This window comes from Symphalangus syndactylus, chromosome 9, assembly GCF_028878055.3.
Source record: "Symphalangus syndactylus isolate Jambi chromosome 9, NHGRI_mSymSyn1-v2.1_pri, whole genome shotgun sequence".
In the NCBI taxonomy this organism is placed as follows: domain Eukaryota; kingdom Metazoa; phylum Chordata; class Mammalia; order Primates; family Hylobatidae; genus Symphalangus; species Symphalangus syndactylus.
Genome location: NC_072431.2, coordinates 82,577,840 through 82,605,795, shown reverse-complemented (window position 1 = coordinate 82,605,795; position 27,956 = coordinate 82,577,840). Strand labels below are relative to the sequence as shown.

The following is a 27,956-nucleotide window of genomic DNA, read 5'->3' as shown; positions in this document are numbered from 1 at the left end:
TGCTCTGGGCTCCGGGCAGTTAACAGGCGGCGCCCGCGCTCCGCTTCCGGCCCTGATTGGCCCACCGCTGCCCCTCAGGCTTCCCCTATTGGCTGCCAGTGCTCCCGCCGCCCTCGCTGGTTGGCCGTTCAGCCGTTGCCCTGGCGACGCCGATGTTGTGGTTCCGTGGCGCGCTGGGAGTTTGGGTTCGGTTGGCTGCAGCCCGCCAGCCGTGTAAAAACTCCAACGCCGGGTGCCGCGGGCAGCACCCACGGAGACCCGCGGGGAGCTGGTGAGCCTGAGCGGGCTGGAGGACAATGGGGGCGCCACTGAGGTCCCGGCCTTGTCCACTGTGCGGAGCACGCAGTGCGGGCAGTGCGCGCCGGGGCTGGAGGGAGGGGATCACCTTGTCGCCGGGTTGGGATGAGCACAGGGCGGGATCTCCCAGCCGGCCCAAGTCCTGCGGCCCATTGGTTACCTGTTGTTTATCCTCTCTGTACTTGCTGTGTCCCTGGCGTGGACGTGCCTGTACTGGATACCCGGCGTGACGTGTCCCCTCTGTGTGCCCCGCACGCACGTGTCTCTGCTGAATACCCCGCGTGAATGTGCCCCTGCTGTGTACCCGGAGTGCGTACGTCCCTGCTGTGTACCCTGTGTGGACGTGCCCTGCTGTCTACCTGGCGTGCCTGTGTTCCTGCTGTATACAGGCGTGATGTGCTCCCTTCTGTTTACCTGGCGTGGACATGTCCCCTGCTGTATACCCTGCATGGACGTGCCAGCGCTAGGCGATCTTAAGGCGCCTGCAGGCGTGTCAGGTCGAGGCGTACAGACCGACCCAGAGGGGGCGCGCGGATTTTGCTTTCGCAGCTGCAGCTCCTGGCAGCTGGTCAGGCAGGCAGCGTCCAGCGCACCCGCGAACACCCGGTCCGGTAGCATATGTCTTTTCCCGCAGCGTGCAGCGCCTGACCATGAGGAACACAAGCAAGGAGCTTCAGGGCGCCACGCACCGCTACGCTCCCTGCGGTGAGTGCGCCCTGAGCGCGTCCCGGCCAGAAAGAGCTGGGTGCGTGCACTCTTTTTGCTAGACACGCTGTGGACCCATCGTCCTCTATGTGGGCGGGAGGGGGGTGTGAACGATGGAAGACCAAGTGATAAAACTAACAAGTCAAAGAAAGCCACAAACTGCTGCTGTGCCTGAGTGTGAAATCAAGACTTAAATATGAGTGGGGGGAGTCTTGTTTTTCTTTATTTTCAACAAGAGAGAACCAAGGCTACCTATCTTGGTTCAATCTGGACAACAGGAGCCCTTGGAAGTTTTCTTTGACATAGTTCAACCCTATACAATTCTCACAACTGCGTTCCTGAATGTTGACCTGCGAAGTTTCTTTTCTAGCAGAATCCCCTAGGTATTTCACTGAATCCCCAGCCCTTGCTTCTACTTTAGACCCCAAGCAAGTTAAATATACATTCTGGTTTTAGTGTCTGGATACGGGAAAAGGAATTCAGTGAGGTTCAAGTCTTCTTACGTGCCAGGGTTTGAAGTGGAGGAGAGGGGAAGGAAGAAGAAGTCTTGAGATGCTGTCTTCTGGGTTTTTTTTTTTTTCTTTTGCTGTTGCTTTTTTATTTGTGAAAGGCTGTAAGAGGGTAGAGAAGAGGGTCCTGGGGATCAGCTGGGACAGCCGAGTTGCAGCTGGTCGGCACTCTGGAGCCAGCACATTTGCTCAGAAGTGAACCAAATGTGGCCCTTCTTCATACTCTAAACATGCTGCTAGCCCAGAGCTCTACCCTGTGACCACTATTGAAGATAGTGTGGCCATGCTGGGGATTGGAAAAGGGACAGCACAGAAGGCCTGGCTGATTTGCCTTTTCCCAGTGGGCGTTGGAGCCTTTATGTGACTTCTGGGTGCCTTCTAGTGACCTTGTCTGTATGAACAGCACTAAGGAACACTAACAACTGCCAGGCACTGTTCTAAGTGCTTTATATTAATATACACTAACTCATTTAACCTCATAACAACCCTACAAGGTAACATTGCCCCCATTTTATAGAGTTTGGAGTAATTTGCCCAAGGTCACACACTTTGTAAGTGGCTCCACAGCTGTTCTGTGAGGCCACAGCAGCCTAAAGCAGGAGCCTGTGCCCCTGCGGGTATGTAAGCATATAACACACTGCTTTGTGCCTTAAAGACCAGAAGAGCTGGGGGATCTTCAGTTCATCTCATAGACTGTCACAGACTGTGTTTCCTCACTGATGAAATAAGGGTATTAGTATTTGGCAAATGAGAAGGCAGGGAAGGCTATATATATAAAAAAAATCTATACGATAGTAAATGATTGATATCATACAAGTGCCAACAATTTTTTGTTGTTGTTGTTGTTTTTGTTTTTTTGAGATGGAGTCTAGCTCTTTCGCCCAGGCTGGAGTGCAGTGGCGCTATCTCGGCTCAATGCAAGCTCTGCCTCCCGGGTTCACGCCATTCTCCTGCCTCAGCCTCCTGAGTAGCTGGGACTACAGGCGCCTGCCACCACGCCCGGCTAATTTTTTGTATTTTTAGTAGAGACGGGGTTTCACCATGTTAGCCAGGATGGTCTCGATCTCCTGACCTCGTGATCCACCCACCTCGGCCTCCCAAAGTGCTGGGATTACAGGCATGAGCCACCGTGCCCGGCCGCCAACAATTTTTTGCATGATAAAAGCTGAGATAACTCTTAGTCCCTTTAACCCTGTGTGTGTGTGTGTGTGTGCACGCGTGCGTGTGCGTGAGGTGATCACAGTTGGTTCTTACTGATCCAGGCCCTCGTTCTCTGAGTGCCTCCTTTGTATGCATTTACAAATGGCCAACCAGATTCTAGTTCAGTGCCTGTCCACAGCTTCCAGTAATGAGAAGAAGATAGAAGACACACTGTTCTCTGTGGATTAATTAGTAATCAAAACACAGAGCGGAAAAATAATGCAACAGTCAAATGCCTTCTCTCAGAAAATATTTGAACTGAATATGATCAGAGTATGAAGCTGCTAAATTCTCTTATTCATTCTTAAATTGATTCTCTGTGAACTTTTGTGCAATTCTTTAAACATTTTCCAATTTTTTTCTTTCCTTTTCAAAACCATATAGTGGTGATTCAGCTATTTAATGTCTTTTACATACTTTAAAGATTGTCTGTATTAAATACCATCCATTAAAAATTCAATGTCTAAGCTTTTAGCTTTAAAGGATGGTTACTTCTTATTTCTCTGTGCTTACATGAATCAATTTATTCAGTACTATTTTCCTGTGCATCTACTGTATTAGTCAGCATTCTCCAAACCAACATAACCAACAGCATATCCATGTCTCTTTCTATATACATATAGATAGATAGATAGATACAAAGAGAGAGAGACTTGTTTTAAGGAATTGGCTCCCATAATTGTGGAGGCTGGAAGGTTCAAAATTTGCAGTGCAGACCAGCAGGCTGGAGACCCAGGGAAGAGCTGATGTTGCAGTTTGAGTTTCAGAGTGGTCTGGAGGAAGAATTTCCTCTTTCTGGGGGATCTCATTCTTTTCTCTTAAGATTTTCAATTAAGTGCCCACAAAAAGAGTCAAACTCTGTAAAATATTTAAAGAGGTTTATTCTAAGCCGAATATGAGTGACCAAGGCCTGTGACACAGCCCCAGGAGGTCTTGAGAATATGTGCCCAAGATGGTTGAGTCACAGCATGATTTTATACATTTTGGGGGGACAGAAGTTATAGGAAGACATCAATCAATACATGTAAGGTATACATTGGTTCAGTTTGAAAAGGTGGGATAACTCCAAGTATGTGTGTGTGTATGTGGGCGGGGGGTGATTCAGGTCATAAGTGTATTTAAAGATGTTCTGATTGGTAATTGGTTGCAAGTTATTATCCAAAGACAGGGAATCGACAGAAAGGAGTGACTGGGTTAAGATAAGGGGTTGTGGAGACTAAGGTTTTCGTCATGCAGATGAAGTCTCCAGGGAGCCAACTTCAGAGAGAGTAGATGTGACCATCTTTTATCAGACCTAAAAAAGTGTCAGACTCAGTTAATTCTCTCCTGGATCAGGAAAAGAGCTGGAAAAGGAAGGGGATTCTCTATAGAATGTAGATTTTCCCCACAAAAGACAGCTTTGTAGGACCATTTCAAACTATGTCAAAGAAATCTATATTGGGGTAAAATATTTCAATTTCTTTCAGGACCTGCTATCTGTCCTGTGATGCTGTACTAGAGTCAGGTTGCAATTTGGTCTCTGACTGCCACAAAGAGTCTGTTTTTTCAGTCTTAAGATCTCTGTTTTAATGATAATGCTGGTCTGCTGTGCCTGAATTCCAAAGGAAGGAGGGTATAAGGAGGCACGTCCAGCCTCCCTTTCCATTGTGGCCTGAACTAATTTTTCAGGTTTACTTTGGAATGCTCTTGGCTGGGTGGGAGGATTCATTCAGTCAGCTGGGGGGAGCGGAGCTTAGAATTTTATTTTTGGTTTACTGTGATTGGAGGAAGCCCACTCACATTATAGAGGACAGTCTACTTCACTCAAATTCTACTTTTTTTTTTTTTTTTTTTTTTTTTTTTTTTTTTTTGAGAAGGAGTCTTGCTGTTTCACCCAGGCTGGAGTGCAGTGGCGCGATCTCGGCTCACTGCAGGCTCTGCCCCCCGGGTTCACGCCATTCTCCTGCCTCAGCCTCCTGCCTCAGCCTCCCGCGTAGCTGGGACTACAGGCGCCCGCCACCTCGCCAGGCTAATTTTTTGTATTTTTAGTAGAGACGGGGTTTCACCATGTTAGCCAGGATGGTCTCGATCTCCTGACCTCGTGATCTGCCTGCCTCGGCCTCCCAAAGTGCTGGGATTACAGGCGTGAGCCACCGCGCCCGGCCCAAATTCTACCGTTTTTAATGTTATTTTCATCTAAAAAACTTCATAGACACAGCTAAAATAATGCTTTACCAATATCTGAGTACCATGGTCCAGCCAAGTTGACACATAAAATTAGACATTATACCTACCCAAGAAGAGGATATTGTGTTAGACTCTGAACATACTGCCCCTGTGACAGTACGTTCTGATAAGTGCTATTGAATACACCCAGTCACTTCTGTCACATTAATTGCATCTTTTGTATCTGACATTCTTCCTGGGTTTTGTTTCTAAAGTTTTCAATCAGGTGTGGTTTTTTTTCTTATATTTGGGCATCCGGTTAATCAATTTCAGGTTCAAATAGTTACCTAGAACCTCAGTTGTCCGAGTGCCCCAGATCTCTTCTCTCTGTGGGGGTCATCAATAAACACTGATAACTCCAGGTCCCTGGGATTTTGCCAACTCACTTGACAGAAGCTCCCAGTAGGACTCCAGGGAGTCTCCTGGGTGGTCCCAAGCCAGCCCGCAGGGCCTATCCTGGATGCCCTCCACTTAAGGCCTTAGGGTGCTCGTGGCTTCACCAGGCCCATGTTCAGCTCCTCTGTCCACAGCACCTTTCTGCATGGGCTCCAATCAGGAAGGGAGGAAGGACAGAGAACCGCTCTCTTCCTCCACTTGATTGTGCCTGGCTTCTTTGTGGGACCTTTGACAATAGAAATCACACAATCTACACTCACTGTGTTTCAACTTGATCTTTCTCAAGGGAGCCAAACCCAGTGACCTCAGGAATCTCTGAATCTCCAGCTGAGACGTTTTTCCATAACACATAAGTCACCTGTTTCCACCACTTTTCAGGAATCATCTAGACCTCTGGCCACCTTTCACTGCCCTCTTTAGCCTCAGGCATAAGCAAAGCCATTATGATAGAAAACAGTAATTACATATTAATAATAATGAAAGGGACAAGGAGAGAGGGAGAGGGAGAGTGATAATGTGAGATGAACTCTCACGTGGGGAGTCTGGGTGGAGAGAATGGGGGAACTCACACTGTATTCGCTCATATGGAGAGAGGCTGCTGAGCTGATTCGAGCGCCATTGCTCGGTGGACAGACCTCTTTGATCACTCCCCAGTCCTGCCTCTTCTCATTTTTGTGCTATTGGTAAATGTGTTCAAACAGGCTGTTACTTCTGTGACAGAACTTAGATTTCAGTATTTTTAACATACTAAATTTAGCAAATCTTGGTCAGCATTTAGCCATATATTCCACAGGCTTACCCATAATGTTCTAAGTGATTTGGGATTTTTCAGGAATGTATATTCCCCAACATAACCAGAAATATAGTTGTCTTATTTTTATGGAGGATTAGGAGAGAGAGACAGAGACATCATGGGGCTTGGGCACCTCCCTGGGAAGCAAAAGCACCCATGAAAGAGGCTGAGCCCTAGCAGCGTTCCCCTCGATTGGTGCCAGTGGTGGCATCTTGGTGGGCAGTAGAGACTGGATTGCATGGCTGGTGTTATGACTCACGTGAGTAACCCAGAAGAGGGCATTTTCTTCCTCGCTAATGGGCTTTGTGGCTTGCACTGCCCCGCCTGATGGTGTCTGTACAGAGACACTCCGGTAGGGGACTACACACAGCAACAGTGTGGCCCTCCACCTCTCTCCTCTATAGATTGGTATTACCATGTCCCAGTGAAGCGCTCTGAGAAGGTCGGGGATGCCCCACCAGCGTCCCAGATCCCAGGTCTCAGCAATTTGGGAGACTCACACAGCGAGAACCTGCCTGGGACTCGGAGATACTGGATAAAAGAAACGGATTCGGAATATGTGAAGCTCGCGAAACAAGGCGGCAGGCCCGGTGAGCCCCCTCCTGCCCTGTTCAGTGGGCAGCCTCGTGGGCGGTGACGGGGGCATTTGTTCCTAATTTCTTCCATATAAAAATATTACTATAGAGTCTGTATGTTTAGCTTAGGGCCTTTGTAAAGTTAGGTTAATTAGGTGTAGGGATGGGCATGATCTCCAGGGATGAGCTAATTTTTATGATGCTAGAATAAATAGGCCAAATTAACAGAATTTCCTGTGTAGGATATTTCTTCTGAGTAATGCCTTTGCGATGATTCAACCCTTCCCTCAGCCACTTTATATTCTCCTTACAAAGAGAATCTCAGGAAGTTGCCTCCAACAGAGAATCTGTCTTTGCATGCTACCAATTCTTGTCTAATTGTGAAAAGGTTTTCTTGTTTATTCTCATTGAGGGTTGTCCTTTGTATGAAAACGTTTTAGAAAATGAAGACCATTGGCTGGGTGCAGTGGCTCACACCTGTAATCCCAGCACTTTGGGAGGCCGAGGTGGGTGGATCACAAGGTCAGGAGATCGAGACTGTCCTGGCTAACATGGTGAAACCCCGTCTCTACTAAAAATACAAAAACAAAATTAGCCGGGTGTGGTGGCGGGCACTTGTAGTCCCAGCTACTCGGGAGGCTGAGGCGGGAGAATGGCATGAACCCGGGAGGCAGAGCTTGCAGTGAGCCGAGATCGCGCCACTGTACTCCAGCCTGGGTGACAGAGCGAGACTCCGTCTCAAAAAAAAAAAAAAATGAAGACCATGGAGGAGTTTCAGTGTGATGCTGATGAGGACCAAATTTTGATACATGATTTGATTGGGAAAGTACTGCTTAACTATGCTAAAAACTAAGTTATTTGAGCTCAATAGAAATTACTGATCAGAGTGTTGGAAGACCACATCTAAAATGTCTCAGAGCCAGCCTTGTGGTCAGTGACTTGGAGAGACACTAACCTTTTTTCCCCTTTAGCTGCCATTACCCCTGTGGGGATTGTCAGGGAGAAAATGGGAAGCAAAATGGCAACATCTTTGCTTTAATATTAAAAAGCCTGGACCAAACAATTTGATGGACTAGGTGTGATGCTCAGAGAACAAGACCTAGACATTTTTTCTTAGATTCACCTCCTCTTGCTGTTGGTTAAAAAGAACATTAAGGGGACAAATAGTGAATGTCTGTAAATCAGATAAAAGAATTGCATCAATTGTAGTTTCCTGAGTGTCATCATTGTGCCATGATTATGTCAGGAATGTCTTTTGGCAACATCTGCTGAGGTATAGGGGGAGGACTGGGCATTGTGTCTGCAACGCGCTGCCCAGTGATTCTGAAAACAATAATGACAACAAAAATAATAATGAGAGAGAGGGACAGACAAAGAGAGAAAACATAAAGCAAATGTGGTAGAATATTGTTTGGGGAGCCTAGGTCAGGGTATAGGGGAACTCATAGTATTCTTGCAATGTTTCTGTAAGTCTGAAACATTTAACAATGAAAAGTGCTTTAAAAGTTAAAAAAAAAAAAAAAAGAAAAGTTAAAATTTTCTTTTTCTTTTTTTTTTTTTTTTTTGAGACAGAGTCTCGCTCTGTCGCCCAGGCTGGAGTGCAGTGGCGCAATCTTGGCTCACTGCAAGCTCCGCCTCCCAGGTTCACGCCATTCTCCTGCATCAGCCTCTCCAAGTAGCTGGGACTACAGGCACCCGCCACCACACCCGGCTAATTTTTTTGTATTTTTTAGTAGAGACGGGGTTTCACCATGGTCTCACCGTGGTCTCGATCTCCTGACCTCGTGATCCGCCTGCCTCGGCCTCCCAAAGTAAATTTTCTTACTGATAGTAATAAGTCAACCAAAGTTGTCTGCTACTGCCACGGGCACTGTTACCATTTTGCTGTCCTTATGATCAGGAAAGTCAGTTCTTCCCACTCCCTGCCTTTTGAAACCAGGGGAGGGAAGTGTGGAGAGCTAGAAAGCAAGTGGGTGAGTCGGGAGCTGGCCTGGGCCTCTGAGAAGGAGCCTGTGCTCTCTGTGCCTCTCAGGGTTGGCTCCAAGGTGGCTGTGAAATCTCCCAGGTACCTTTCAGGGACTTGTATCCTACTTCCCATCTGGAAACCTGGAGGTGTGGCTTCTCCTGGAAACGGTAGGGCTTAGGGACAGGTCCACAGTGGCAGAGGACAGTCAGACTGTCCTATGCTAGGAGAATGGTGTGGGGGTAGCTGAGGATGAGGGAGCCAGCATGTGCAGCCCCTGGAGACCTGAGCAGTGGAGGGATGGGCCCCCTCCAGGAACTGGTAGATGCTGGCCTGCGTAGATGCAGCTCAAGACCAGGAGCTCTGTCCAGATCTGCAAAGAATGAGACGTGGGGAGGCATACAGGATGTCCCTGCCTGAGCACAAAGCAGGACGCCCACCTGTCAGCCTGTGCAGAGACAGGTGAGGATCAGGGATGCTGTGTTAGCCCCTGGATCCCAGAGGCAACTACAGGGAGACCTACAGTTCGCCTTGTAAATTGAGCCTATCACTGGCAATGCTGTGCGTCTGTGTAGGGGCGGTGGGGTGTCTCACAGCCATGTCATTTTCTCTTTGAGATTTGTTGAAGCACTTTGCCCCTGGGACCAGGAAAGGCTCTCCAGTGGCCTACTCCCTTCCAGACTGGTATATCCACCATAGCAAGCCACTGACAGCCAGCCAGCAAGAGTGAGTATCTTAAAGCACTCACATTTTTGTTTATCTTTACAGGAAAAAAAAGCCCAATTTTAATTTTAAAAATACAAATGTCTAATACTGGTAGCAAGCATGTGATATGACAACTTCAGGTTCTCTTTTACAATAGCCCGCTCTTTGAGGGATGTAGCCTAAGTTGTCAGAAAACCAGAGTTCTGGAAACCTGTGGCATTTTGTGCCACCCTAGAGTCGTGTGTCTTTGGGCTCCTTCTTGGTAAATTGCACTGTAGTGTTACCAGGAGGGTCTTTGTTCTTAGAGCTCCCAAGATGGTGGTGGGCTGCTCCCAAGATGGTGGTGGGCTGCTTTCAAGATGGTGGCAAGCCTTTTGTTTTCTGACCTGGGGTTCTTGGCCTCACGGATTCCAAGGAATGGAACCTTGGGCCACGCATGAGTGTTATAGCTCTGTTAGAGGCTGTGGGTCACGGAAGAGAACGGTGGAACCCAGCGACTAGTGTTCAGCTCCATTAGGACGAACCCAGGCACTTAGCTGTGCAGGAACAATGGCGAGCCTCTAGCCCGATCGGGAGCGTCAGTGGGTGCCTCGCTGGATCAGAAGTGCAGCGGACACGATCCCGGATCCGGAGAGGTGGAAATTTAGCCACGGGTCTGCGACAGAGGCGGTCAGCAGTGGTGGATGGTCAGCGAAAGCTCAGCTCAAGCCGGAACAAACGCAGACCAGAGGAGTGTGCAGTCGCAAGATTTAATAGAGTGAAAACAGAGCTCCCATACAATGGGAGCAGACTCAAAGGGGTTTGCCACTGCCGGCTCAAATGCCTGGGTTTATATCCCGATCATTGTCCCTCCCCATGTGCTCTCAGGCAATAAATGACTGACTATTTCTTTACCTCCTGCTTTTAGCTTAATTGGTATTTTGGTGAGCTCTCTTTACTACCTGATTGGTCAGGTGTGAGCTGAGTTACAAGCCCCATGTTTAAAGGTGGGTGCGGTCACCTTCCCCAGCTAGGCTTAGGAATTCTTAACCGGCTTAGGAAATCCAACTAGTCCTGTCTCTCAGTAGGACTGACCACATCCTCCTGATGTAGAAATAGCAGCCTATCCCAAAGGGTTCTCATTAAAGACAAAAGGCATTAGGTAAAACTAGAAATACATGAAATCCTAAATTTGTATGTTCAATATTGAGTTATGGGGAGCCATCATTCCCATAATATTTGAAATGTCTAAGAAATTTCTATTTGTGGACATGCAAACTTTATCTCCAAAACCACCTCTCTTGGATTGAGAGGTAAAATGAAAATCATTTCAGGCCATTTCCCCATTTTTTTGGCTTGAAAATAGAACTACCATAGATATATTTCCAAGTGGTTATCCGGTGTTACGTGAATGTTCCGCCATGGTCACAATGCAGCTTTGGTCTTCAGGATTCTGGTTCCCTCTCTTGTTTAAAATGAATATGCAGGGTGGCTCATGCCGAGGTGGGTGGATCACTTGAGGTCAGGAGTTCAAGACCAGCCTGACCAATATGGTGAAACCCCATCTCTACTAAAAATACAAAAATTAGCCAGGTGTGATGGTGTACGCTAGTAGTCCCAGCTACTTGGGAGGCTGAGATCGGAGAACTGCTTGAACCCAGGAGGCAGAGGTTGCAGTGAGCCAAGATCGCACCACTGCACTCCAGCCTGGGCTACAGAGCAAGACTATCTCAAAAAAAAAAAAAAAAAAAGAAGGAATACTCTGTGCTAACAGAGGTTACATCAAAGTGGATGAACTGAGCAAGAAGAGACAGTCTTAGAAGGGGAAGCAGGAGACTGGGGGCACTCCTGCAATGCTGCCTGTGCTTTCAAGAACAGAGCAGGGCGGGCAGCCTCAGGTGAGAGTAGAGCCCGAGTACCCCAGGCAGATGTGGAGGGATGGGTTTCCTGAGCACCCTTGACCCTGAGCTCTGACTGAGGGGTGCCCAGTGGTCCTGCGGCTACTGGACTCTAAGCAGCTGTGCACCTTCTTGCAGCTGAGGGCTGCTCCTGCTCTAGCTGGGTGCCCTGAGCCAACGGTTAATTCTGGGGGGAGGTGGGAGCACTTCATGTCTCTGGGGTGCTCCTGGAGAGCCTTATCTCAGGCATGCCCCTTCCTCCCATACCCACACTGCCACATGGACTTTTTCTTCCCTTCCTTCTGCTTTTTTCCTCCAGACTGTTGGTACCCCTTTCCCTTTGCTGTCTCCTCCCACCCCATATGTCCTTACCAATTGTCCAAGCCTTCTAGTGATGATCTACTTCTGGGGACTTCAGTGTTGTCCGTCCTCCTGGGACCTTGTCCTCCTCTGGACTGCAGACCACCTCCTCCAGGTCCTGGGACAGGCAGAGAATGTGAAGAGTGGGAAGCTCAGGAGAAATCCTTCCTTCACTGAAAATATGGGAACCCAGGAGCTACAACTTAACACGCTTTTTTTTTTTTAATTGTCCCTCCCTTTGTTGTTTTCAATGCTCATCTGTCTCTGTGGGCTTTTTCCTGCCGAGACCATATCAGAAGTGGGAGACCTGGGGAGAGGTGCCGCTTCTCACACCTGTGCTCCCTGAGCAGCTCAGCCACACTCGTGGCTTCTCTTACTGGGTATCTGCATCCACCTTCTAAGCCTGCATTTCCAGCCTCTGACCGCTGCTCCCTGGACTCTTCACTCGCTCTCTCAGAGGCCCCCAGCCACCTGCTTCAGGTGCTTTGCTGCAGTGGTGCCCAGGACCCCACTCCTCGACCTTGCCCTTGATGCCCACTTTGCAGCTGGGGCCTCTTTTCAGCATCCTAGAGCCCTGAACAAGTACAAATGAGGAGCAGGACATGGGGGCATCCCTGCAGCCCCTCAGACACTGTATGGGGGGTTTGTGCTGCCGTGTCAAATTTGAATCCAGTGTTCTTCCCTGTTCAAACCTGGTCATGTGTACAGATGGTACCTTCAGGGATCTAAAGGCTGAAGCATTCCAGTGCCTTTGGATGCCCCTCCTGTATGCGCTGTGTGTATGGGAAGACTGGTTGCTAGTTTAAATACCCACATTAAAAATGACCATCCAACAGGAAACAGAGCATGTTATTATTATTTTAAATGAACATGTTGAATGGTAAATGTTTAGGGGTGTTTAGCTATTTTAAGGGGTCAAAGTGGTAGATGCTATTCTAAAAGAAATAATTATTTTATAAGGTATGTTTTATAAATTCATATCTTAGTATATCTCGTTTTACTAACGTTGAGACCTTGTGATTTCTGAGTGGGCCTCCTGATCCTGGGATGCAGGCCCTGGAGGGGCTGGTGTGTTGTTTAGCAGGCACAGGAGGGAAGGGCCCATCTGTGTTTTCAAGGAGGATGGCTAGTGCTGATGTCAGGAGAGACGGAAGAGAAGAGAATAAGGGAGGGAGAGAAAGAGAAAGAGAGGTAAAGAAGAAGAGGAAAAGAGAGAAAGAGAGAGAGCAAGAGAGGGAGAGAGAGAGGAGAAAGGAAAGGAGGGAGACAGTGAGAGAGGGAGGGAGACAGAAGGAGAGAGAGGGAAAGGGAGAGCCTGCGATGGAGATGGAAGGAAGGGAGGGAGTGGGAATGGCTCTGAGCACCAGGCTGTAACTGCTGTCTGTCCCTGCAGAGTGCGGGCTGTCTCCATGCCGGATTACATGGTTCATGAAGAATTTAACCCCGATCAGGCCAACGGTAGCTATGCATCCAGAAGAGGGCCCTTCGACTTCGACATGAAAACAGTTTGGCAAAGAAAGGCTGAGGAACTGGAAAAGGAGAAAAAAAAGGTGACGAGAGCCCAAAAATAGACGGCATCCGCATCCGCTTTGCTTCTGTGGCCCTGAGTAATTAAGTGCTGTGATGTTAGCTGCTGGTGGCGTCTTATGTTGCTGGTGGCATTGGCCACGTGCTCTGTATTTTAAGTTTGGATCTACTGAAAGGCAAGCAGCCACCATACTATGGTCTTTCTTTTTCTTTTTATGAATAATGACTTTAAGAGGTAAGATTCCTTTTTGCTAAATGATTTATAGATAGTTAATGCTTATCTAGAGGAAAACTGGCATAGCACTTCTTATCAGGCAAATATAGAAAAGGAATTTTATATTTAGTCATCCCATTTCTGAACATTTTCATTTATTTAAGTATTAAAGAGTTTTCTGGGATACTCTTTGTTGATAATAAAGGAAGAGAAGATGAATTCTCTTCTTCTGTATGAAGTCCTGGTGGTGTATTTGATCACAAAGGAGTGACTGGCTGTGCAGTGAAGCCTTCTCAGAGGATGTGTATTTTAAGAATGCAATGGAGAAAGTTGCAAGCAATCTTGAATTGGCAGCTCTGTTGTTGGGAAGTCTTGATGGGAGGCCCTTCTATCCCCTTTCCTTGGTGCTGGAAGGAACAAGAGCCAGGCCTTCAGCTCCGCCAAGGGCTCAGTGTTGCCCGGGGCATCAGCAGCAGGTCTCAGATTAGTCTCAGTTCTTGGAACTTTGGGGTTTGTGAGTGAAACGGTGAAGTTCACATTACAAATAACAATAGTGTTTGATACTGAGAATAAGAGTGAACACCGTTGTCATCTGATGGGTGATCATTTTGAACAATGAAGAGACTGGATGTGTCTCAGTGTAGGCGGAAGTTGTTGTGAACTATTTATGCCTGATTCCTAGGCTGTTGCCCCAGCATCTTGGTTTGAAGGGAAATCTCTCAGTTTATTTTGGGGACTTGAGTAGCTGAACACCAAGTGGAATGTCAACTGGCTGCAGTGGGCCACATGCTTTTTCTTTAAGATCTCCATGTCTAGCTGTGATTCGGATTTTGGGTTGTTTTCCATGATCCGTGCAAAGGCATTGGACCTTTTATTGTTTTTTGTTTCTGTTTTTTATTTTTATTTTTTAATTAGAAGTTCTCACTCTGTCACCCAGGCTGGAGTGCAGCGGCATTATCATAGCTCACTACACCCTCGAACTCCTGGGCTCAAGGGCTCCTCCTGCCACAGCCTCCCGGGTTGCCACATCTCCTGTGCTAGGTCTACAGGTGCATACTACCATAGACACTCAGCCATAATGGACCATGTTAAGAATCAGATCTATCTCTTAGTGTTGTGCAAGTGATCAATTACACTGAGCTACAACCTCTAGTGATAAATGAACTTTTGGATATTAACCATGGCTACAGCTCATATCTACAGAAATTTTAAAATGCTAAATGCTGTATCACTCTCAAGTGGGGTTTTTAAGTTAGTACCCATTTACAAAAGGTGTGCTAGGGGCTGCACAAAGTTCCTGAAGCCAGCCCTTCACTATGGGGAAGGAGATAGGATGACAAGGGGTGGTGGTTAAAGACACACATGCTGAATATTTAACAGGTAGAGGGACATGGTGTTGGGTAAGGTGCAGGGGATGAGCACCGCATCAGGATGGGCTCTGATTTCCCTAATAAGACAACACCATCACCACTTTGGTATGAAGGTCACCTATGAGTGATGATCACATCATGGGCGTGGGCCAGCTGACAAAGCGCTTCCTCAGCTGTGCCCTGGCCCCACACGGGACACATGGTGGACACTTGACAAGACTTAGGGCACATGTGTTGCCTGTTGGTTACCAGCATTCATGGGGGTCTTGCTCACCTACAGGGTGATCGGGGGATCTTGTTTCCTTTTTTTGAAAAGCCATCTTTTCTTCCTATAATTGTTAGCAATACCTCTGTGGATTTTGTTTGCTTGGTTTTGTTTTTTCCAGTTTTCCCATAGCATGTATTTCTATTTCTTTTAATAAGATAGCGAAACCCACCTTTTATAGAGAACTGCTCTCCAGGTTTTGACTAAAGCGTCCCTTGTGTACCACTACAGCCGTCAAGGAACATATAGCAGTTCTGTTGCCCCCAGCATTTCTACGCCTCTTTATAGTCAGCCCCTCCCCTGCCCCTTGCAAGCCCTGATCTGTTTTCAGTCTTCATAGTTCTTCCGGACAGAGCAGGAGCATCGCCATCTTGGACAAGCCTCTCATTCTAAAAGTTCACCTTAATAAAAACCGCCTAAATCCAAGGGGCATCAGCCTAATGGCTAAGGTCAGCACGACCATGAACCACAGGTAACATCTCCCACCAGAAACATTCCAAACTCCTCCCTGACCAGAGACATGGTAGCCCCTAAATAAGCTCCCTCCAGACAGGAAGATGCCCGGCCCGAGTTAACCCCTCTCCAGGCTGAAAGATGTCTGCCCCAAGATAACCTCCCCTCCTCCCAGAGAGATTCCAACCCAGCCGTGAACTTCTCCACACCATAAACATTCCAAGCTTCTGATAAGCCCCCTCACCCCAAAACTGATATATACTTTTAGTCTGTAAGAGAAAGTGCTCCTGACCACAATTGGCCAGGAGTGCCTCTCAGGTTTTAACTAAAGAAAACCTGTCTTTGACTGCCAAGCCGCATTTCGTGTTTCTTTCCTCTTTCTTTAATTCTTTTTTTTTTTTTTGAAACGGAGTCTCGCTCTGTCACCCAGGCTGGAGTGCAGTGGCGCGATCTCGGCTCACTGAAACTCCGCCTCCCGGGTTCACGCCATTCTCCTGCCTCAGCCTCTCCGAGTAGCTGGGACTACAGGCGCCCGCCACCACGCCCGGCTAATTTTTTTGTATTTTTAGTAGAGACGGGGTTTCACCGTGGTCTCGATCTCCTGACCTCGGGATCCGCCCACCTTGGCCTCCCAAAGTGCTGGGATTACAAGCGTGAGCCACCGCGCCCGGCTTCTCTTTCTTTAATTCTTACACTTCCTTTTCCAGAATGTGAAATCAATGGAATCACACGGCGTGGCGTCTTTCCTGCTTGGCTTCTCCCATGTAGTGTAATGCATTTACATTATGCATCTACATTACATATGCATGGCCGTGCTGTTCCGAGTATCAGTAGTTCATTCGTTTCTGTTGCTGAGTTTCATTGGCTGATCATGATACAATTTGTTTATCCATTCGTTTGTTGGTAGACATCTGGGTTGTTTCCAGTTCTGGGTGATTATTACAAAAGCGTACAGGTGCTTGTGTGAACATATGTTTTCATCTGGGTGTGGGAAGTTCCTTCAGGACCAGGCTGTTAGTTTATTGTTTTTCCTCCTGAGCAGATGACATCTTTACTCGAATATAGCAACTGCTTTTGAGTTAGTGATAGTCCCTTTTACATAACTATTTTGTTGAATGAGATTATTGCTGAATTATATTTTATTGTGACCATTTACCATGACCACATTGAAAGTCCAGCCTACAAGCTTTGGATCTTTGCTACCATTAGTGAGTTTTCTTCTCTAGCTGTTGAATGCTTTCCACTAACTCAAGGTTTTGTGTGTTTCCTCACACAGCTGAGGCTACCGGCCATTGACTCAAAGTATCTGAGCAAAGCAGGCACCCCACTTGGCCCTAAGGACCCTGCAGGAAGTAGATTTGCCTTCCCCCCCATGTAAGTGCTTGAGCTACACCCGCACTGTCTGGACTGGTTTGGGTTTGGCCTTCCGTCTTTCATCCAGTGATGACTGCGCCAGTGACCGCATCCACACAACTTCCTGAAGCCCTGTCTGTGGCCTGGCCTGGCTGTGCCTGTCGCCTCACTGTGGTTTCTGTTCCTTCCTAATGTCATTTTGCCCCTGTTGAACACATCTGCCCTTCCAGGTCATGCCTGCTGCAGGTTGGCAGTGTGGAGGCCCTGCTTCTCCACCAGGCTGTGCCTTGCCTGAAGCACCCCCACCCCCCAAGATACCACCCTCACCACAGTTCACGGGGACTGCTTGTCCTGCATGTAGGGGCCACCAGGTCCTGACGTTTCTGTGTCCAAGGCCTGAATGGAGGTGTCCGTGCCTTGTAAGCGTGCTGGCTCTGTTTCCAGTTGGAAGATATAGCAGGCACACTGACATTTGCTGATCCTCCAGCTGCAGAGTGAAATCCCTGAGGCCTTAGGTATCTTCTTACTCTCCCAGAATCCAAGTTTAATGCTAGGATAAATGTTATTAATTACCTGACTAATTCTTCAAACAGCTTCTTGTCCAATGGGGAAAAAACAATCAGATACATTGCATTGTGACAAATGCCATGAGAGCACCAAGCTCAGAGGGAAATATACATGTATTCATATGTGTTTATATATATGTAAGTATATATGTATACCTAGACATGTATTTATAGATGTACAAGAGAGAGAAAATAAAGTGTTAGGAGTGGCCTTGATAACAAAGTGATTGAACCCCTCCTGGGCGCAAGAAATCCTCCCACCTCAGCCTCCCAAGTAGCTGGGGCTATACGCATGCACTACCACACCCACCTAATTTTTTATTTTTTGTAGAGACAAGGTCTCATTATGTTGCCCAGGCTGGTATCAAACTCCTGCGCTCAAAAAATCCTCCTGCCTCTGTCTCTGTAAGTGCTGAGATGGAGGCTTAGAGAGAACAGGTGGTGGGCTGCTACCGCTCGAGCTGAAAGCTCACACTACCTCAACTGTGTCAGGCTGCCCTGTCACTCTTCAGTGTGGGTCAGGATAAGATATTTGAAGATGCAGTAGATGGTGAAAGGCTAAGCTAACATCAAGAAATGACTGGAGACAAACCTGTGTAAGAGAGTAAAATAGCAGCAGATAATCATTGATAAGGACAAGAAAGAACCTATAAGAAAGTAATCATTACTCTTTTTTTGAGATGGAGTCTTGCTCTGTTGCCCAGGCTGGAGTGCAGCGGTACGAACTCAGCTCATAGCAGTCTCCACCTCTCAGGTTCAAGTGATTCTCCTGCCTCAGCCTCCCAAGTAGCAGGACTATAGGTGCCTGCCACCACAGCTGTCTAATTTTTTTTTTTTTTTTGAGACAGAGTCTCACTCTGTCACCCAGGCTGGAGTGCAGTGGCGCAATCTTGGCTCACTGCAAGCTCCGCCTCCCAGGTTCATGCCATTCTTCTGCCTCAGCCTCTTGAGTAGCTGGGACTACTGTGTGGGCATCCGCCACCACACCTGGCTAATTTTTTGTATTTTTAGTAGAGATGGGTTTTCACCATGTTGGCCAGAGTGGTCTCGAATTCCTGACCTCAAGTGATCTGCCAGCCTCGGCCTCCCGGAGTGCTGGGATTACAGGTGTGAGCTACTGTGCCCACCTTCCTTCCTTCCTTCCTTCCTTCCTTCCTTCCTTCCTTCCTTCCTTCCTTCCTTCCTTCCTTCCTTCCTTCCCTTTCTTTCTCGGTCTCTTTTTCTTTCTTTCCTTCCTTACTTCTTTTCTTTTCTCTTCTCTTTTCTTTCCTTCTTTCTTTTCTTTCTTTCTTTCTTCTTTCTTTCTTTCTCTCCTTCTGTTTCTTTCTTTTCTTTCTCTCTCTCTTTTCTTTCTTTTCTTTTTTTTTGAGACGGAGTCTCACCCTGTTGCCCAGGCTAGAGTGCAGTGGAACGATTTCAGCTCACTGCAACCTCTGCCTCCCAGGTTCAAGCAATTCTCCTGCCTCAGCCTCCCGAGTAGCTGGGACTACAGGTGCGTGCCACCATGCCCAGCTAATTTTTGTATTTTTCATAGAGACAGGGTTTCACCAGGTTGGCCAGGATGGCCAGGATGGCCTCGATCTCTTGACCTCGTGGCTGCCTGCCTTGGCCTCCCAATGTGCTAGGATTATAGGCATGAGCCACCACACCCAGCAGTTTGTTGTTGTTGTTGTTGTTGTTGTTTTGTTTTGTTTTTAAAGGTAGTTCTGAGCAATCCATTACTATGAGGGAAGGGCGTGGTGTTTTCTTAGGAAGGCTTCCCTGTGAAATACTAGAATTACTACTAATTCTTAACTGACTATCACAAAGAAAGATTTTGGAAGCTGAACTAAACATGCTGTCATCCCTGTACAAGGGATGCTTTGACATGCACTTGCTGTGCTTAAAAATGGAGACAGTGAGACAGAGAAGCAGAGGGAGAGACAAAGGGGCAGAGAGAGATAGAGGGAGAAAGAGAGAGGGAGAGACAGAGAGAGAGGTTTGTTAGGTTTAAAGGGACAGTGACACCTCCTATTTGGTGTGTTCACGGAATACTGCTTCTGCTTTATCATTAACCCTTGTACTTAAGTTTCACGTTACTTTTACTCTTTTTAAGGCCTGGTCAAAAAAACAGTTCACCTACCAATTTTTCCAAACTCATTAGCAATGGTTATAAGGATGAGCGGTTGCAGCAGCAGCGAGCTGACTCAGACAAGAGGACCCCGAAGACCTCCAGGGCATCATTGTCATCTCAGTCCCCACAAGACCTGGAAGGTCCCCAGGATGCAGCCGGGCTCCAGGACGCAGAGGCTCCTGAAGGTCCTGAGGATGCCCCAGGTGAGGCACAGGCAGCCATCTGCGTTTACTGGTGGCTTGGTTAATTGTGATGCAGCAGCTGACGTTCTTATCACATGATGCGTCTTGTAATGAGAAATGAGTAACCCAAAAACCATGTGAAAACGCCCACAGAAGTACTAAGGTTACAGATAAGCAAGAGGGTAATACATGTTTCTCTCTTTCCTCTTTATTCAAATGAATAGCGGAAGTCATGACTTTGGGGTTTTACATTTTCTTTTATTTGTCAAAAATTTTGATAGTCCATTTGATATAACAAACAAATAATATACCAAATAATATCAACTTTTAATCTTCCAGATCCAAAAAATGTTGACTCTAAAAGGACTTTTGCATAAGCAGCTGGTACTTTTTGAGATCACTTATTAAAAAGCTTTGAAAATAAGTCAAAATGCAAACTTAAAATTACTCCATTATTGGCATGTCTTAAGCTTTGAGTAATTTAGAACTTTCTCCACAATTAGATGTTCAAAGTACTATATTAGTTTTTATGTCTTATAATATTTTATTTTATTTATTTATTTTTTGAGACAGAGTCTTACTCTGTTGTCCTGGCTGGAGCGAAGTGGCACAATCACAGATCACTGTAGCCTCAACCTCCTGGGCTCAAGCAATCCTCCCATCTCAGCCTCCCAAGTAGCTGGGACTATAGGCATGCACCACTACACCCAGCTATTTTTTTATTTTTCATAAAGACAAGGCCTCACTATATTGCCCCGGCTGGTCTCAAACTCCTGGGCTCAAACAATTCTTTTGCCTCTACCTTGCAAAGTACTGAGATTACAGGGGTGAGCCACTGTACACAGCCATTCATTTTTATTTTTAGTAGTACAGAAAGAATTCATCTTATTTTTTCAACACATCCATCTTAAAGCCTATTGAGCATTATGTTCAGTATCCATAGCTCTATTAATTATTGACCATTTGCTTCTGGGAAACCTGTTTTTACTCTTGAGGCTTGAGCTCTTTGATTAAGAGGAAAGATGGCATGTTATACCTCTTCAGACATTTGAAGTGTTTGATGTGGTTATTTGTAAGTGAGGTCACGGCTTGCCATTCCACACCCTGTTCCTTACTGTATTTGTTGAGCAAGATCTGCCACTTATTGGCCAACTCTCTCCTTTATTATCCTGGAGGATGAGATGGTGACAAGTTCATATCCAGTGTTGTTAAAAAGAGCCCTATTGGCTGAACACGGTGGCTCACGCCTGTAATCCCAGCACTTTGGGAGGCTCTGAGGCAGGCAGATTACCCGAGGTCGGGAGTTCGAGACCAGCCTGACCAACACGGAGAAACCCCATCTCTACTAAAAATACAAAATTATCTGGGAGTGGTGGCACATTCCTGTAATCCCAGCTACTCGGGAGGCTGAGGCAGGATAATCACTTGAACCCAGGAGGCGGAGGTTGCAGTGAGCCAAGATCGTGACATTGCACTCCAGCCTGGGCAACAAGAGGGAAACTCTGTCTCAAAAAAAAAAAAAAAAAAAGTGTGCCCTATTGAACTTTACAATGTGAAGAGTGTTTTATGACTTATTGTTGTTTTAATACAGAATTTTTATTAAGTCTTTAAGTAATTATGACTTCTTTTAATACTTGATCTGTTTCATTAACCTGAACAACGAATGTACTTTTTATTACAGTCTTCTCAAAGTGAGTATTTATAAAGTAACCTGCACCAAAACACAAAAAGTCTTACACAAAAAAGTCGATGGACATAGTCCTGCAATCTGAGACTACAGCCTCTAGGCAGCCTGGAATGTCCTTCTCCAAACTGCATGCATTCTGATTACAAAGCCTGTGCCATGTATGCTTTAAAAAAATCAGAGTTCCAGAAACATAACTTAGGGAGAGCAAAAAGAGGATCACTTACACAATTACAACAGGATTATTATTCTTTTTTTTTTTTGAGACGGAGTTTCGCTCTGTCGCCCAGGCTGGAGTGCAGTGGCGCGATCTCGGCTCACTCCAAGCTCCGCCTCCCAGGTTCACGCCATTCTCCCGCCTCAGCCTCCCGAGTAGCTGGGACCACAGGCGCCCGCCACCATGCCCGGCTAATTTTTTGTATTTTTAGTAGAGACGGGGTTTCACCGCGTTAGCTGGATGGTCTCGATCTCCTGACCTCGTGATCCGCCTGCCTCGGCCTCCCAAAGTGCTGAGATTACAGTCGTGAGCTACCGCGCCTGGCCTATTATCCTTTTATTCATGTTACACAAGCAAAAACATACTTTAGTTCATAGACACACATTGTATTACTCGTCATGTGAGAGTCATACTGGAAAAGATAAGTAAAAAGCCATGGAGACTCCAATTTATTTTTTAGTTTACTTTATATTTTATTTTTAATTGACAAATAATAATTGTATACAACTATGGGGTGCAATGCGATGTTTCGATATATGTATACATTGTGGCATCATTAAATCAAGGTAACTAAAATAACCATTACCTCAAATACTTATCCTTTTGTTGTGGTGATCACACTTAAAATCTGTTCTTTTAATGATTTTGAAATATACAATATATTATTACTAACTTTATTCACCTTGCTGTGAAATAGATAATTAAAACTTAACTCCTCCTGTCTAAGGGAAACTTGGTACCCTTTGACCGACTTCTCCTCTTACCCCATCAACTACTGCCCCATCCCCAGCACCTGGTAACACATTCTATTCTACTTCTGTGAGTTCAATTATTTTAGATTCCATATATGGCTGCAATCATACAGTATTTGTCTTTCTGTACCTGGCTTATTTTACTTAGACAAATGTACTCCAGGTTTATCCATGTTGTCACAAATGACAGAATTTACTTCTTTTTTAAAGGCTGAATAGTGTTCCATTGTGTATATACCACATTTTTTTTTCCTTATTCATCTGTTCATGGACAGTGAGGTTGATTCCATAGCTTGGCTATTGTGAATAATGCTGCAGAAAATTTGGGAGCACAGATGTAGCTTTGTGACATACTGATTCCATTTCCTTTGATATATGCCCAGCAGTGGGATTGCTATATCATACAAGCATTCGATTTTTAGTTTTTTAAGGAAACTCCATAATGTTTTCCATTATGGCTATTCCAATTTACATTTCACCTTCAGTATGTAAGGATCCCTTTTCTCCACATTATCATCAACACTTGCTTTTCATCTTTTTGATAATAGCCATTTTGACAGGTGTGAGATGATATCTCATTGTGGTTTTCATTTGCATTTCCCTGATGATAGTGATATTGAGCTTTTTTATATATACCTGTTGGCCATTTACATGTCTTCTTTTGAGAAATGTCTATGCAAGTCCTTTGCACATTTTTAAATTGGATTATTTATTTTTTTGCTACTGAGTTGAGTTCCTTATACATTTTGGATATTAACCCCTTATCAGATGTATGGTTTCCAGATATTTTTTCCTGCTCTGTGGCTTGTCTTTTCATTTTGTTGTTTGTTTCTTTTGCTTGCAGAAACTTTTTAATGCAGTCCCACTTATTTTTCCTTTTGTTACCTGGGCTTTTGGTGTTCTGTCCAAAAAATCATTGCCCAGACCAATGCTGGGGAGATTTTTCCCTATATTTCTTCTATAGGTTTAGCATCCCAAAGCTGAAAATCTGAAATCAAAGGAAATACTCATTGGAACATTTCGGATTTTGGATTTTTGGATTTGGGATGCTCAACCAGTAAGTATGCAAATATTTCAAAATTTAAAAATAATTGAAATCCCAAACACTTCTGGTCCCAAGGATTTCAGATAAAGGATACTCAACCTATAGCAGTTTTACAGTTTCTGGTCTTTTGTTTAAGTCTTCATCTATTTTGAGTTGATTTTAGTATATTAAATGAGATGAAGATCCAATTTTATTTCTCTGCATGTGGATATTCAGTTTACCCAGCATCATTTATTGAAGAAACTGTCCTTTCCCTCATTGTGTGTTCTTGGCACCTTTGTTGAAAATTAATTGACTGTTAATGTGTGGGTTTTTTCTTGGCTCTATCCATTGATCTATACTTCCATTTTTATGGCAGTACCGTGCTGTTTTGCTTACTCTAGCTTTGTAATATATTTTGAAATCAGATAATGCCATATATCTGTTTTTTTTTTTTCCTGTTTGCTCAAGATTGGTTTGGCTATTCAGAGCCTTTTGTGGTTCCCTACAAATTCTAGGATTTATTTTCTATTTCTGTGAAAAATGTTATTGGAATTTTGATAGGGATTGCATTGAATCTGTAGATTGTTTTGGGTAGTATGGACATTTTGACAATATTAATTATTCTGATCAATGTATGTAGGCTGTGTTTCCATTTATTTGTGTCTTCTTCAACTTATTTCATCCATGTTTTATAGTTTTCAGTGTACAGGTCTTTCACCTCCTTGGCTAAATTTACTCCCAAGTATTTTTTAATGCTATTGAAAATGGGATTGTTTCCTTACTTTCGGTTTCAGATCATTTGTTGTTAGCATATAGAATGCTACCAATTTTTGTCTGTTGATTTGGTAGCCTGCAACTTTACTGAATTTGTTTATCAGTTTTCACAGTTTTTTGGTGGAGTCTTTAGGGCTTTCTATATATAAGATCACATTGTCACCAAACAGAATATTTCACTTGTCTCTTTATAATCTGAATGATTTCTATTTATTTTTCATGCCTAATTGCTCTGGCTAAGACTTCAGGTACTAAGTCAAATAGAAGTGATAGTGAGCACCCTTGTATTTCTCCTGATCTTAGAAAAAAAGCTTTCAGCTTTCACTGGTGAATACATATTAGCTGTGGGCTTCTCATGTATGGTCTTTATTGTGTTGAGGTACATTTCCTCTATGCTTAATTTGTTGAGAGTTTTTATCATAAAAGGATGTTGAACTTTGTCAAGCACTTTTCCTGCATCTATTAAGGTGATCATAGGGTTTTTGTCCTTCATTCTATTAATGTAGTATATCACATTTAATGATTTGCATATGTTGAACCATCCTTGCTTACCAGGGATAAATTCCACATGATCATGGTTTATGATCTTTTTAATCTGCTGTTGAATTTGGTTTGCTAGTATTTTGTTGTGAATTTTTGCATCTGTGTTTATCAGGGAAAGTGGCCTGTAATTTTCTTTTCTTATAGTGTCCTTGTCTGACTTTGGTATCAAGGTAATGCTGGCCTCATAAAATGAGTTTGGAAGTGTCCCTTCCTTTTCAATTTTTTTGGAACAGCTTGAGAAGGGTTAGTATGAGTTCTTCCTTTACATGTTTGGCAGAATTCACCAGTGAAGCCATTATGTCCTGGGCTTTTCTGTGATGGGAGAGTTTTTTTTTTTTTTTTTTAACTGATTCAATCTCCATACTCATTCTTAGACTGTTCAAATTTTCTGTTTCTTCATGATTCAGCTTTGGTGGATTGTGTGATCCTAGGAATGTATCCATTTCCTCTAGACTATCCAATTCGCTGGTGTATAATCCTTCACAGTCGTCCTTTGTGGTCCTTTGTGTTTTGCAGTATCAGTTGCAATGTCTCCTCTTTCTTTTCTTATTTTTTTCAGTCTTTTTTTTCTCTCTTAGTCTAGCTAAATATTTGTCAATTTTGTTTATAATAAAAATACTACTCTTACATTTTTGATCTTTTCTATCTTTCCTTCTGCTAACCTTGGGCTTAGATTATTCTTCTTTAGGACCTGAAGTTGAATATACAAATGCAGCAGGTACAGAAGATCACCTTCATAAGATACGATAAGGGTTTTATTATTCTGCATTGTCTTAAGAAGATAGAATTTACTTCACCATTGACAAAATATTACATATTATCTGATCAAGGGACGATCATTTGGCATTCATATAAATGCATAAACTTTATATTGCAGGTGTTATGTAATCTTTGTGTTTATATTATCAGCAAGATCTGTTTAATTTTGAAGAAACCTTTTAACGTTTCAAATTAATGAAAGCCTAAATAAGCAGCAAAGCCCCTAAAAGCTGGAAGAATCATCATGTGGAGAAGAGGATCTGCTCTGCTTAGTTTCTGGATAGCTGAGGCGGGGGTCACTATGAAATCCCTGCTCCCACCTCTCAGTATCTCTGATGCCAAGGCTAGTGCTTGAGCTTTTGACAACCACACTCTCTCCACTGTCAGTCTGACCACTATTTTCCTTCCTGTATTTCATTTCCTCTTCTTTTTTCCTATTTCTCCTGCTGTCCATCATGGTTTTAACTTTATAAGCAATAGGCAATTTAGAAAGTGCCTTTTTTCCTTCCAGCTAGACATCTCTCCACTTAGAGCGTGTTGCTATAACTTTCTGGAGACTAATCTTGTCAAGGCTACTTATTTTATGTATTGTATTGTATGTACTGTATGTATTGTATGTATTGTATTGTATTGTATTGTATTGTATTGTATTGTATTGTATTTATTGTATTGTATTGTATTGTATTTTTTCTGAGACAGGGTCTTGCTCTGTTGCCGGGCCTGTAACTCCTGGGCTCAAGTGATCCTTCTGCCTCAGCCTCCTGAGCAGCTGGGACTACAAGTGCATGCCACCATGCCTGGCTAATTTTTTGTAGGGACGAGGTTTCACCATGTTGCCCAGGCTGGTCTTGAACTCCTAAGCTCAAGCAATCCACCCACTTCAGCCTCCCACAGTGTTGGGTTTATAGGTGTGAGCCACCACGCCCAGCCTAAGGCTTCTTCTTAATGTTTCTTTCCCTCCATGAGACACAAGATTATTATTATTTCTTCATTGCAATTTTTTTCAGCTGTCCTAGATGTTTTGACATGCCCTAAAGCTGGGCATTAGGAAACTGGTACACTACTGTACTTTGAGAGGGTCAACATTAATGAAGATTGCAAAGGCTTGGGAGCAGGGACACGTGCCATGCCGAGGCTGACAGACAGCCTGAGTTGCCACTCTTCCCTACTCGCCTTGCCCAGGCTGTGCTCATACTATTTATTTAATAATTCTTATCAGTGTGCTTATGTCAGCAGAAACTTTCCACCATACACAGGCAAAACTCATGAATTAAACTGTTTCCAATGGGGCATTCTCTTCTAGTCTACCAGTGCAAAAGTTGTAGTCTTGTGTTTCCAATGTATAATTTATGCCAGGATCATAAGCTCAATTTTTATGTAGACTTCAGAAATAATCCTTATTAATAGGTACAGAACTATGTGTTTTCTTATATTTAAAATTAATGTTTTTTAATTTATAGAAAATGTCATCTTTGTCTACTCATTTATTTACTTTGTGTTGCAGGCCCAGAAGAATCTGTATCTGCATCAACACCAGCAGAGCTCAAATAAATCCTGATGCAATATGTATTTAGGATAATTTTTAAATGGCTAAATATGACATGACTGTATTATAGTTATATTTCTGAGGCTCTTTTTGTATTTTATTAATATAGACTCTCATTGAATAATTTACCTTGCAGCAGACTTGACATTGCTGCATAGAAGGGGCAGGTGTTGGTTTTTGTTTCTTGCATTTCTCTGGGATGTGAAACACATGGCTAACAAACACAACTGAGGCCTCTGGTACCCTCTGCCCTGCTGGCCTGGTGATGTCCCAGTGTCTCAGAACCAATCACTTGCTCATCCTACTGTGTGAACCACTCTTAGCGGGCATTGCTACTGGATTCTTAACTAGAGAAAACTTACAGAACAGGTGTTGAGCCTTTTCCAATATTTGGTATTATAGTCTTCATAGAAATCATTTCTAGTTACAAAAAAATTTAATTCCAGAATATGGTGATACAGTTTATGTTAAGAAAAATGTTTTAATTTATTATGCCATGAATTTATAAACATTTAATATAAAACATTGTAACATTTGTTTTTAAATTTTTGCTATTTTTTCATAAACTGAGATTCAAAATATTAAACATTTGTTATTTTGTGTAAACCTTTAAGTAAAAATATGCTGTTTTAATATTTAATTTAGTGGAATTAACAAAAACTTTTTAATAGTCAAACTGAATTACCTTGTTTTATAAATGTTTAATTGTTTATATTTAAGTAATTAGCTTAAAATATAGTTCTATGTTTTGTACATTAATTGATTAATAAAATAATAATTTTATGTGGGAATGTTTTCAAAAAGCCAAATAAAGCCACAGATATTTTAGCTTCTTTCCCAGAATAAACTTATCATGCATTTGCTTACCTAAAATTTAAGTTTCAAATTAGTTCTCTATATGAGATACTTAATCGAGCGTATATATTTATATTCATTGATCAAACTGATATGCTACAGGAGAATGTATGCAATGTGTAAAAAATGCAAATGGCTGTATGCATTGAATAAAAATAATATACAATTATA

At 44.1% G+C, this 27,956-nt stretch overlaps 1 protein-coding gene across 5 annotated transcripts; it reads left to right on the top strand.

Annotated features, from left to right (window-relative positions):
* The first annotated feature begins 157 nt into the window (after positions 1–157).
* On the top strand, positions 158–27,956 carry C9H7orf57 (chromosome 9 C7orf57 homolog). 5 transcript variants are annotated; one of them, XM_063609584.1, is made up of 10 exons: positions 158–271; positions 932–1,002; positions 6,510–6,695; positions 9,261–9,369; positions 12,979–13,135; positions 16,691–16,788; positions 19,429–19,649; positions 19,782–19,783; positions 21,310–21,319; positions 26,889–27,956. In XM_063609584.1, exons 2-10 carry the CDS (start codon positions 948–950, stop codon positions 26,933–26,935), a joined length of 885 nt encoding a protein of 294 aa, XP_063465654.1. In that variant the 5' UTR covers positions 158–271; positions 932–947; the 3' UTR covers positions 26,936–27,956. The 5 variants fall into 5 exon arrangements, with proteins under 5 accessions (XP_063465654.1, XP_063465653.1, XP_055149155.1 ...); XM_055293183.2 differs by having other exon boundaries at positions 170–271; positions 847–1,002; XM_063609583.1 differs by lacking the exons at positions 19,782–19,783; positions 21,310–21,319 and having other exon boundaries at positions 163–271.